This window comes from Sminthopsis crassicaudata, chromosome 1 (genome assembly GCF_048593235.1).
Source record: "Sminthopsis crassicaudata isolate SCR6 chromosome 1, ASM4859323v1, whole genome shotgun sequence".
Taxonomy (NCBI): Eukaryota; Metazoa; Chordata; class Mammalia; order Dasyuromorphia; family Dasyuridae; genus Sminthopsis; species Sminthopsis crassicaudata.
In genome coordinates, this window is record NC_133617.1 from 440122345 (window position 1) to 440135817 (window position 13473).

The 13473-nt window shown below is 32.4% G+C and overlaps 1 protein-coding gene across 9 annotated transcripts in view; it reads right to left on the bottom strand.

Annotated features, from left to right (window-relative positions):
• The window catches only part of SMARCA2 (SWI/SNF related BAF chromatin remodeling complex subunit ATPase 2), a 221731-nt gene that overhangs the window by 200144 nt on the left and 8114 nt on the right, over positions 1 to 13473 (bottom strand). For 5 of the 9 annotated variants that reach the window (XM_074280637.1, XM_074280641.1, XM_074280640.1 and 2 more), the window contains exons 2-3: positions 7497 to 7753; positions 3902 to 4031 (exon numbers count right to left, since the gene is read on the bottom strand). The exons of 3 other annotated variants lie outside the window; for them this stretch is intronic. In XM_074280637.1, coding sequence (XP_074136738.1) covers positions 3902 to 4031; positions 7497 to 7721 — 355 coding nt within the window. In that variant the 5' untranslated portion in view covers positions 7722 to 7753. Of the gene's footprint in view, positions 1 to 3901; positions 4032 to 4348; positions 4905 to 7496; positions 7754 to 13473 lie in introns of those variants that run through there. One more of the 9 variants, XM_074280643.1, reaches the window with a different exon arrangement.

Here is a 13473-nt window from a genome sequence, read left to right on the forward strand (position 1 = left end):
AAAAGTAGGATCTAAATGATGAAATTGCATAACTTATTTTGGTAATCATTTTTAGTTGAAAACACAAAATGGATGAATTGCCAGTCTCTGAAAGTAGATATGTATTTATCAATAGGATGACAAACTGGTTGCAGATTTTGCTTTTCAAAATCATTTTAGACTTCCGCATTCAAAAGTTAGAAAAAAAAAGAAGTTGATTTCCTTCTCCAATCAAGTCTCCTCATTTTCCCAGTCTTACTCTCATTAAGAGTATATGAAATTTTCTCTTTCTAATAATCATGAGAAAGTACTGCAGTGTTTAAATGAATTTAAGCTTTAAATATTACATACCTATCTCTAAAGATTTTTTTCAATCTACTAACAATAATGTGACTTTTTTTTAAAATCCTAATATACAAAATTCCTTAATTTATTAAAGGAAAATCAATAACCTAATCAGTTTTCATGTACTTTTAAAAGGTGGTACTTTTCAAATCACACCTCATTTAGTTGTTACCAGGGTTTTTATGATTTGGATTTGGGTGCACATCTGTATTTTGGGGAATTTCTAATATGTAAACCCCCTCCATCAGTGTGAATTTGCAACTGATCTCTATGTTAAAATCTTGGTGAGTTTTCTGGGGCATTATTTCCTTAGGCAAGTTAAATATTTTGCCATGAATACACAGCCATTATGTATCACTTAAGACTACACTAAATATTGAGTGCCAGAGTTAGAAACAGAGAGAACCAGATTCAGAGATAGAGTCAAAAACACAAAGACAAAAGACAAACATTGTCTCTAAATCCAGAGAGAAAGCCAGAGACAGAAACAGAGAGTAATGGAAGTAGAGACAGAGATAGATACATTGAGAGATGCAAACAATAGAAACAAAAAACTCCTCTACAATCCTCTAAGATATGAACCAGGATTCAAATCTTTATGATTTTTAAACTCTGCATATATCCACTGTTTTACACAATTCATGACTTTTGCTGGCTATAAAATCCTAGACAAGTCATTTAACTTCTAAGTCTATTAACTTAAAATTTTAGTGAGTAAAGAGTTTCAACACTGGGAGCTTTTTAAGCTGACAAACATATATACATATATATATATATATATATATATACATATATATATATATATATCATGTATATATATATGTATATATTATGTATATATACTGATTTCACACTATCTGAATAGAAAAATATACTAATAGATACATCTTAACACTTTTTTCATAATACCTACTTTAAAAAATTTTAAACTTCTGACTGACATATCACTTTAATTATGATTCCCCACATTTATGTGCCTTATATGTCTTTAAGATATCAAATAATTCAAATTCAGTTTAGCATAGTTCCTGAGATATACTTGGCATTTAATAAATGCTTGTTAATTGACTTAATGATTAAAATTCTACTTTATCAATCACTAATATTCCAAATTGACAAGAATTTACTACAGTTAAATATCTCTAGTTTTTTTAGTTAACCATTATTAATTTAAAAACTTTGAGTAGACATTTACTTAGGAAACAAGAGTTTGATACTTAAAACTGAAAAAGGAGACACAATAACATTTAACAAACTTCCAAGCATTTTACAAACATATTCATTCCATTATTTTATATGGCCTTTGAAGTTAAAATGATATTGTTAAAAGTATATTGACTATTATTATTCTATAAGAAATGATCAACAGTCTAACTTCAATAAGACCTAGACAGACTTATATGAACTGATGCTAAGAGTATAATCAAGAGAACATTGTACAAGACAACAAGAAGATTATGTGATGATCAACTCTGATGGACTTGGCTCTTTTCAACTATGAGACAATTCAGGCCAATTTCAATAGACTTCTGTTGGAGAGAACAGACATCTGCATCCAGAAAGAGAACCATGGGGAATGAATGTAAATCACAACAGAGTATTTTCACCTTCTTTGTTTTTCTCAATTTTTTTTTTCCTTTTTGATCTGATTTTCCTTGTACAACATGATAAATGTGGAAATATGTTTAGAAGAATTGCACATGTTTATCCTGTATTGGATTACTTGATGTCTAGAGGAGGGGATAGAGTGAAGGAAGTGAGAAAAAATTTGGAATAGAAAGATTTGCAAGGGTGAATGTTGAAAACTATCTTTGAATGTATTTTAAAAATAAAAAGCTATTATTAAAAAATAAAAAAGAAACCAAAAAATAAAGTGTATTGACTTTGTCATCTTTCCACCCAGTATCAGGGGAAAAAAAAAAAAAAAAAGGTCAAGTTGTTTCAGGGTGGGGCAATTTTATTTTGATAGAATGTATGTTCAAGATTCTATTGCCCCTAGCATATTTTATGACCATTACAAGTATTTCAGTTTTTGGCCTGAATAGTCATGGTAAAGACACATTCCAAGAACTACTAGAGAAAGCATTGCCTAGACTTTATTATCCCATACTACTCTTCCACAAACATATCAAATTTTTGCTAAAAGGATTTTTCTTCTAATTTCATGATGTTGTTCTGTGGACATTGACACACAAATTGTAGAATTTTTTTAATAGATAAGAAACTATTTTCCTACTTAAATTTCAAAGGGATATGAGTCAAAAATCATCTCTGAGATATATATTTGTATTATGAATATGAAAAAAATTTAACTGCAAGATAATCAATGGAATACATGTAAAACATGAAGACAGGAGCTTATATACAATATGTGCAGTGAGATATAAAATAGTGCTTAAGAATTGTGGACCTGATATGAATGTTATGGAATATTATTATTCTGTAAGAAATGACGAATACAGAAAGGCTTGAAGAGACTTACATCAACTGATGCTGAGTGAAATGAGCAGAACTAGGAGATCATTATACACTTCAACAACAATACTATATGTATTCTGATGGAAGTGGATATCTTCAACATAGAGAAGAGCTAATCCAATTCCAATTGATCAATGATGGACAGAATCAGCTACAACCAGAGAAGAAACACTGAGAAATGAGTGTAAACTGTTAGCACTTTTTATTTTTCTCCCCAGGTTATTTTTACCTTCAGAATCCAATTCTTCCTTTGCAACAACAACAACAACAAAATTCGGTTCTGCACATATATATTGTACCTAGTATATACTATAACATATTTAATATGTATGGGAATGCCTGCCATCTAGGGGAGGTGGTAGAGGGAAGGAGGGGAAAATTCAGAACAGAAGGGGGTACAAGGGATAATATTGTAAAAAAAAAAAATTACGTATGCATAAGTACTGTCAAAAATGTTATAATTATAAAATTAATTAAAAAAAAAAAAAAAAGAATTGTGGACCTGGAATAGGAAGACCTGAGTTCAAATTCAACCTCAAGACACTTATTAGTTGTGAAACTCTAGGCAAGACATTTTACCTGTATTTCTCTCCATTTTTTTTTAATGTAAAATGGGTTTAGTGGGGATAAAATGAAACAATATCTCTGAACTTCTTGGGAAAAAGCAAGTCACATAGTTAGTACTATGTAAATGCTAGATATTTTTATTATTTTTTTACTCCATGAATACTTAGACCATGGTGAAGAAGACTAAAATAAGGAAGAGTGTATAATACTTGAATTCTGCAAACTAGGAGTTATTTTCACAAATAACTACTTATGAGAACAGTCACCCATATTAAAATAAGTATAGCTTTTGTCTCTCACAGTAGATTCACAATCTGAATAACAGTTGCTACTGGCCTGTTTCCCTTTCATTTTAGTAATATTTATCCAAAAAAAATATTCACTGATGTTAAAAGGAAAAAAAATCCTATTAAAAAACTATAGGTAAAAATACTAGTTTTTTATTTCACATCTTTTCCAATGATGATGTAAATAACTAATTGCTAAGCTTAAAAGACTTGTACAAAAAATCAAAAGTGCAGCTGGAATAAACCTTGGCTATGTTGATCCATCGGACTCTGAGGTGGACCCATTCCAGGATGTGGTGGTCGCATGCTGGTGCCTTTCATGGAGCCACAATGTAGATCTTCGACAATTCCTTTGTCATGCATACTATCAATAGCCTGAAACATTAAAAACAAAACAAAACAACAAAAACAAATTAGATACTTCTTTAAAATCCAAAATTTAAGTGTATTTGAAGGTTTAGGAATCTTGTTCATCAGTGTCAGAAAACCAATCATTCATTATCCACACATTCTTAATTAAAAAAAAATCTATACCTCACAGATGGAAAAATGAAAACAGATACCTGCCTCCAAGTCAGAGGTAATAACTTTAGAAAAAATAGATGACTTTTAAGTTAATGTCCTTTAATGGCCTTAAAATTTAAGGCCTGCTCAAAGTGTTGACAAATACAATGCAAGAAATTTCCCCATACCCTTTCAAGTTTTGAAATCTGTTGTTTTGAAGTTAAAGTCTGGAGTAAATCTGAAGAAGGAATAACTGGAATGCCTTGACTATTTTGGGCTTTTTTAATTTTTTTTTTATTTTTTATTATTTTTTTTTGGTCTAGTGAAGAAGGGAAGGAATTCTGGAAAGTTTTAACTTGAAACCAGAAGATTCCATGGCAGTTGAGAAGAGGGGAAACAGACAGAGTAAGGATGGGGGCAGGGGAGTGAACACTAGGGAGGGGAGAAATTGAAGCAGATCCTATCTAGAAGGAAAACTTGAAAGCATATTATTGGTTTATGGACCAGGAAAGAAGAATGAGATGTATACTGTAATGCTAGCATGACTAAGGAGATTAAAAAGGATAAGGAAAAAATGTGCAACATGGAGGAACAAAGCAGCTAACTTTAGTCCTGATTCATTATTGGAACATAATAAATAATCAGTGAACAGTGAATCAAAAGGAATAAAATCTGGTCAAGACATAGCCCCTCCCTTCCTTCCTTCCTTCCTTCCTTCCTTCCTTCCTTCCTTCCTTCCTTCCTTCCTTCCTTCCTTCCTTCCTTCCTTCCTTCCTTCTTTCCTTCTTTCCCTTCCTTCCTTCCTTCTTTCCTTCCTTCCTTTCCTTCCTTCCTTCCTTCCTTCCTTCCTTCCTTCCTTCCTTCCTTCCTTCCTTCCTTCCTTCCTTCCTTCCTTCCTTCCTTCCTTCTCTCTCTCTCTCTTTCTCTCTCTCTCTCTCTCTCTCTCTCTCTCTCTCTCTCTCTCTCTCTCTCTCTCTCTCTCTCTCTCTCTCTCTCTCTCTCTTTTCCACACACATGAGTATGTGTATCTCTATATACATATATGTGTGTGCATACACATATGTATGGAAAGGAAACATCCAATCTTCTCAGATGAAAATTCAAAAATATTTAAGAAGAATTTTCACTGAAGAATTCAAAAGTAATCAGAAACAAATATGAATGTCTCCAGATAAAGAAAAAGAATGTCTCCAAATAAAGCTTCAATCTCAAAGAATCTCTCTTAGAAACTTTAACCAAAAAGAATAGAAGAATAAAGAACAACACATATATTAGATATGCACATAACACATGGATATAGGGATTATAATAGAAGGAGAAAAAAAATTGATTCTGGAAAGAGGATAGAGGCAGCTTCCAAAAGAACAGGTAAAGATATTTCTTGAGAAAAAGATCTTAAGTCCTTGAATCTTATCAGCAAGTTCAGGGTTCACCTTTCAAAAAATCCACAATTAGCTAGCTTGAAAAAAATAACGTGAAAGCAGAAAAATTAAGTTAGTAAAAGAAAAAAGAAATGTGGAACTTAAAATCAAAATAAGCACCTATAAGAAATGGAGGTTAGAATCAAGTGTAAAAAACAAGAAAGAAGACGATCCTAGGTAAAGGAAACTAGCAAGAGGTAAAAGAAACAAAGTTGTTTTATATTTTTTTAAAATGACGAATGGAAGAACTAACTGTTAGAAAACCTTCATTTATGTAATTAATATGACCAGATAATGGCATGGAATTCTCCAAATATTCACAGTGAGTTCTTCATAACTAGAAGATTTCTCAAAACTATTATAAAGTGGGGTCCCTGCTTGAAGATTCCTCCAACTCTGAAATTCTATGAATTGTACTAAACACTCATCTAAAGTTGTAAAAAATATTCTGCAACTATTAATTATATGAAAGTAATTAGCAGAACTTAATGTACTTTACTAAAATGCTTATTTAACTTAGACATTTCTGCAGATTTAAGAACTTTAATTGAGTCAATTATATTAAACAAGAAGAAATATTCAGAGTATTTTTTCTCTGATCTTTTAGGTCCTTTATAGATAATAAAATATCCATTGAAGGAAATGGGATTGGCTAGCTTATAGCTAATTTAGAGCAGCTATGACAGTTGTATTCTAGGATTTGAAGAGGTCATCATGAGGAAGATGGATCAGATTTATTCTGCCTGACCTCAAAATACAGAACCAAAGAAAACCTTTCTTAAAATTAGAACTATCCAAAAATGTGTTATCAAATAATGGGCTTCCCCACATTGGAAATCTTCAAGTAGAGATTGGATGACTTGTCAGAAATATAGAAGGAATTCTTGCTCGGCTAAAGATTGGGGGTCAGCCTCTGGGGGCTTCTCTAGCTCTTAGATGCTATGATTCTGTGAAAATAATATAGGGAACTTTGCTTTTTGATTCCTTATTCCATTTTAAACTGATCATGAATTCTACAAGTAGTAGGATTTGATCTTTTTCACATAGTGGTCTTGGTGGAAAGGTGATATCCTCTCAGGGTTTTACTCCATGCCAAAAGGTACTTGGGCTCTCCAATTATAACATCCTCTGATAGTGATGTGTAACTTCAAGGCAGAAGAAACCACTTTCTTCTATTTGAAGGCTCTACACATTAATGAAAATATGTAAAGATTTTAATGAAAAATTTTCTGGTTATTGTTGATTTTCATAGAAAACTGTAATAAAGGGAGGCCATTTGCTTTCCCAAAAGCCAGGAGTCTCTTGGTTGATTATATAGAGAACTCAGGATGTTAAATTTGTACTAATACCATCATTCCCACAACAACAATCCAACATCATAAATGTAAGGTTAACATTATTGCAGAATCAAGCAGAGAAACCTAAGTGATACAAGAAACAAGAATCCTTATTTAAAACCTAAATAGAATATATATACAAAACATTTCATGCATTCTATTTATGGAAATAATTTCATTATTTGTCCAAATTTTCTATGAGAAGATCAAAATTCTATCCAAGTTTTAAAATAATCAAAAATTCACTGGAAAACAAAATCACTATTTCACTGAACATATCAAAATTCTATTTACAATTCAGAAAAAAATTGACAATTAGATTTCAAATTTAACCTAATCACTTTTAAAAATCAAGTTCTTAACATTTGTTATTTATAGTCTATCACTATTAATAAAGGTGATTAAGAATTTAAATGTTCTTTTGATGATACACTGGATAGAAATTACCATAACCTGATACTCAGAAGTGGTGACAATGGAAAAAAAAAAAAAACAGTACTTTTTTTTTTAATCAGAAAATTAAGCTGCTATCAGAATGATAAGCTGAAGTCAGAATGAATAAGAATATAGACTCTTACCTTGTGCATTTGGTGCATTCCTTCTTGTGGAAAATCAGTAGGCCCCATTGTTGGCATTGGATGTGGAGCACTGGGTGGTCCAGGACTTGGTCCCATCATACTGTGCACTGAACTTGGAGATGGCCCTGGCCCTGGGCTGGGTCCAAGAATTGGTCCAGGGGAGGGTCCTGGCCCTGGTGAAGGCCCAGGGTGGGGCATTGTACTAGGATCTGTTGGCGTGGACATCTATTCTGTCTCTTCCAGTCAACTGAGTAGTACTAATTTGAACAAAGTGGGGGGGGGGAAGCATTTAATACATGAAATTAGGGTCTTTGAAATATGACTAATAAAAAAGATTAGTTTTGATAATGCTTACATGATCCTTTTGTCTTCTTAAGAAATATTTCATAGAATTGACCTATTTGTCCCAGATAGTTCAAAAAACTATATTCATTTGCCTCAGACTTTTATAAAGACTATCGGTATAAAAAAAAAAACATTCTAAATGATTTCTAGAAAGTTATGAATCATTTAGGATATAGAGAATACTCCTTGAGGGAAAAAATTAAATTTAATACTTCAGCAGAAAACTAAAGAGGTGATAAATTATTATTCTGTTGTCCTCAGAAGCTTCTATTTCACTCAACAGCCTTTGGGCACAAGAGTCATTTTATTTTAAAAAAAAATGACAAAATTTACAAGAGTAAATATACACGTACTTGAAAGGGGGCAGGGAATTGACTCTTGTTGTTAAAACTGAACAGAGCCTAGACATTACAAATTATGACCGTAAATTGACAGCATCAAACTAAAATACATTTTAATAAGCATGTGGAAATTTTAAGAGATTATTAAAAGTTCCAGAGTGGGACTCTACTAGAAAAAAAATGGGAGAGAGGGAGGATAAGGAGGTTCATCCAGTATTATGACCAGAATTCCAAATATGGAAATATCACTCCAAAAACTGGTACTTCAATTCTCCCTTTAATCAGATCTAAGGAAAAGTAAAAAGATATATGAGGGAGTGTTCACATGAATGACAAATGACTGAAGGGTTCATTCACTGATTTTTGTTTGTTGGGTGGGGGTAGGTGGATGAGAGAGTTGGTATGGTGATGGTGGTGGTGGTTGTGGTAAGCTATTAAAGCAAAGAATCAACCTTATAACCATTCACTAGTCTTGAGTTCTAAATATGATAAATCTTTGCCATAAGTATCAACTATCAGCTATCATGCTTTTGCTCTAATACAGTGCAGTAGGAACAATGTACTTGGGCCCATGACATAAGGTTACCTTAGGCCAGTGATTGCTTTTTGTCAGTTTAGTAAATAAACTGCCTTGGACGTAGTTCAAGTTGAACTTCCCTTATACTGAGTTGACTCTCTATATAGATGACATTATTATGTCATCTGATACACACACACACACACACACAAACACACACCACTGATATAATAGAAAAATAGAAAAAAGCACTGGATTTGAAGACAAAAGAGTTGAACTAGAGTTCTGTCACTAGTTATGTGAGTCAGAACAAGTTGCTTTTCCCCCAGTCTTGACCTCAGTTTCTTCTTCCATAAATGTAAATCTGTAAAATGTAGATCTCTATAAAATGCTTTTATTGTTTTAATATAGTTCTAGACAAGGCCATTCTACTTTAATCTTGGAGACACAAATTAAGACACATTAGTCCTGTTCTCCACAGATTTATCACAAAATAACATTTTAGAGGGCAAAAGGAACATCCTAGATTAAATAATCTACTCAATATCCATAACTATTTACTGACAAATCCAGGAGTAGATTCCTCAGTTGCTGTCTTCTAGGCTAATGTTTCTTCTTCTAATCACAATGGAATAAAGGAAGAAGCAAAAGTGTAAGCTGTCTTCTCTGAGACACCGCTTTGTTTCCCACTAAGTCATGCAGGACATTTTGAGGGTGACATTTGACTGGAGTTATTTGGACTTTTGAAAATAAAAACCAGAAAGTGTCTGAAATATACCACTATTAGCATTCTTAGTGTTTTGTTTTGTTTTTAAGTATAGAAATTAATGTAGGGCACTTGACAAACTGAATGAAAGAGTAATATCCAAAGACAAAAAAGTTGGAAGGAAAGGAAGGAAAGGAAAGGATAATAAAAGACTACTTTGGAATGAATAAAAGTGGGAAATCACCAGGAATTTTATTGCTAGAAAAATGGCATTGATAAAACAGCTGAAGTGGTTTCTAAAACAACAGGAGAGCCCAGAGAGTGAATTATAATTCTGAAATCACTAGAGGGCTAACTCTTACTATTTATTCTATGTGATTAACAAAACAAACAGAAGTTACTTCTTTTGCAACCCTTCCCTAACCCCCCCCCCCAAATACATTTTTCCAGTCAGCATTTTTAATTTAGAAGGCTGACATCAGTGGAGTGTTATTATAAGTTATATTGTTCTTTCATGGATATTGGTAAACGAATATGCCTCTTTTTAAGTGAATGAAAGGAAACTTGTTTCATAATCCCTGGTTTTTCATTTTTTATAGGTTTAATTTTTTTTTTGTTATATCCCCACATCATGCTTTCTGCTTATTAAAACACTTCCATTTTGGAATCTTCAAGAATTTTATAAATATTAATATAGTATAGTTTTTTATACTCTCATGACGATTTTTATGTCACCAACTACTAAAAAACTTAACGGGAAAACTTCCAAGAAGGTAAATAATGAATTATAAATATCTAAATGGATTCTTAAGATAGAAATATATAGAAAATTTTTAAGGCAGAGAACAGTAGAGGTTGCTGGAAACCAAAATTATACAAGAGACAGACATATGAATAGTTCTTCCTTGGAGCATTTTAAACACTTCAATTAACCCCCAGACCATATCCAAGACCATCATTTTTCAGAGTTATATAACAGGACCTTATCTTACCACTGATATAATAGAAAAAAGCACTAGATTTCAAGACAAAAGAGTTGAGCTAGAAGTTCTGTCACTAGTTATATGAGTTGAGACAAGTTGCTTGTCCCCTCTCCTGACCTCAGTTTCCTCCTCCATAAATATAAATCTGTAAAAATGTAGATCTGTATAAAATGCTTTTCTTGCTTTAATGTAGTTCTAGACAAGGCCATTCTACTTTTAATTACTTTTCAACCACGTTTAAAGAGGAAAATTAGTGAAATAAACTATTAGATGGATAAACTCAACTATACATTAAAAGGGCATTACATTCTATAGATTACAACCTAGCATGAGTTTACTCCTCCAAGCAATGACTCATTTCCCTTATGACTTTTCAGTTATCTATGAGAGAATGTGATTGCAGAACTAGATAATTCAGAAGGTGTAAATACAGAAGTTTTTTTTTTTTTTTTTTACTCTCTTGGATAAAAACAACCTTCCCTTCCTCCCCAGTTCAATTTGTTTTTCATTTGGTTGTTTAATGTTAGTAATTTTATTAGTTTTATTAGTCTATTAGCAATCCAATAAATTAAATGATATCTCAAACTCTGTCTTTGTCTTTGTCTCACACATTAGCACACATGTATAATATCAGTTTTCTTTCAGGAAAAGGGTAAGTATGTGGAACAAAATGAAGATTTGACATATCAGAACATTTTTGTATTTATATATGTTGAATTTAAGTTGGCACTACTCAAATTGTATCTCTGTGTAAAAGACAACTTATTAATTGGACATTATGACTTTTCCCATTCCACATTATGATATATTTAGTATGTAAAGATAAAGTTTTTAAATAACTTTAATGATGATCACAAAACTAAACTAAACACAAATACTTTTCCTAACTCATCTGTTCTCATTCTGGAAAAGTTACATTTAAAAATAAAACTACAGTATACCTAAAGATTGTGAATTATTAAAACTTAATTAAGGGCTACATATGAGACTATATGTCATTGCTGTCCATTTAAATAGTAAATTAGGATGATATCTATGCCTGAAATGAGAAGTAGTGATATGACTTTCCTGAAACTGTTCTAATCCAAACAAAAGATTAGCGCAAACCACCTAAAGGGCCATTAGATGGTGCAATGGATAGAGTATCAAGTCTAGAGTCAGGAAGACCTATTGTCCTGAGTTCAAATCCAGCCTCAGATACTTACTAGCTAGATAACTCTGGACAAGTTACCTAATCCTGTTGGCCTCAGTTTCCTTATCTGAAAAAATTATCTGAGGAAAGAAATGACAAATCCCTTCAGCATCTCCACCAAGAAAATCCTAAATGAACATGACTGAAAAACAACAAAGGAGTTAATTAGTTCCTCACAAATTATAATATTGTCTCAAAATGAACTTTTTCAGAAACCAAGATTTAGCTTATTGGTGATGCCTGCAATACAATTCATGCCCTTCCCAACATATAGATCTCTTGAGAACCAACCAAGTATGGGTGGGGTGTAGGGGAGAAAAGCCATTTTTAAAAGTACCCTGAATACTAGAAAAAGTAGTTCTCAAAGTCTACTTTAATAGAGTACCCCTCTATCATGAGACTCACACCTCTGTGATCTTAGTGAATACTTATCAAGCTATATGAATATCCTAACACTGATAAAACTGGATTAGTCAATTTGTAGTAATTAGTAATTTATAAAAAGTTCCACAGAAAAGCATTCTTAAGTATTTCATGTATTAATTACCCGAATCCAAACTTGATCTTTAGAAATTATGTTAAAACTTCTTTCTGGAACATACTTGTTTAAAACTTATTTTGGCCATTTGAAAAAAACGGAGTGACATCAGTTACATCTCTGTGTATTAAGAAATTTACAAATATATTTAAACCTATAAAAGTGATTCAGAAAATAGTTATGCCCACCACAGCACATTAATTGCTGAAGCTATAAAAGTCTGTTACTCTTTGCAAAATAAAATTATGACATTAAAAAGAGCATGTAATATTTTGGTTTCTTGCACTGATAACTAAAAATCAAGTCTTTTAAGCTATTTTCTATTAATCAACAACTTTTAATACATCCTAATCACAATCTCCTACCTGATACCTCCTAACTGGTATTTCTGTCCCCAGGAACTTTCCCCTCATCAATTCATCCCCAACCCAATTCTGGGCACCTATCCTGTAAATGATTTTTATGAAAGTCAAATCAAACACTGCCTTTTGTGTCACTGATGTCAGTCACAAAACCATCTATGAATCCCCAATCTTGATAAGTGACAAACTTCTTAATATGTCATTTTCCCATTAATATCTTCCTCTGGGTACCTTATCATGGCATGGCATGGAGATGATCCTAGACTGCCAGTAGCTATAGCAGCAGAGTGCAAACCTGTTAGATTCTAACAAGCTCCCTAAGACTACAAATATAGACTTAATATATTAGCTATCAGGGTAGAATGAATCTACCTCAGTTCCAAGAATTCTATTATTCCCAGAAAATGGGTTAGGGTAAAAAGCAATTCATCATGAAGAACATTTAAAAAAGAATAAAGGTGTTCTCATTTGCATTACTAGGTGAAATAGTCATATTTGATCAAATATTTTTGAAATATGGAAATAAACCTAGTATCAAAGGTTATTCCAACCTCACCTGGCCCCCATTAGTAACTAAAGCCTTTTGTTCCAATCAGACTGGTCTACTCATTCATCTCTGTACATATCTTAATCTTGTCTCATCTTTTCTCTTGCTGATCATCCAGTATGCAATGTCATGCCCTGAACCTCTCCTATCCATTTAGGTCCATTTCAAGGTCCATCTACTCAATAAAGCCTTCCCAGACTCATGCCAGAACAAAATAATCTATCTTCTGAATTACTTATTGCTCATACCATCCATTTATTACCCAAACATTAAGTGGCTACCATGTGTCAGGAACTGTACTGAGCTCTAGGAACACAAAGAAAGGCAAAAGGTAGCCCTAGCTCTCAAGGAGCTCACAGTCTAAACTATTAAAACCATTTTATTGCTTTGTCCTCTCTTTTAATACATGCATATATATATATATATACATATATATATATGTATAT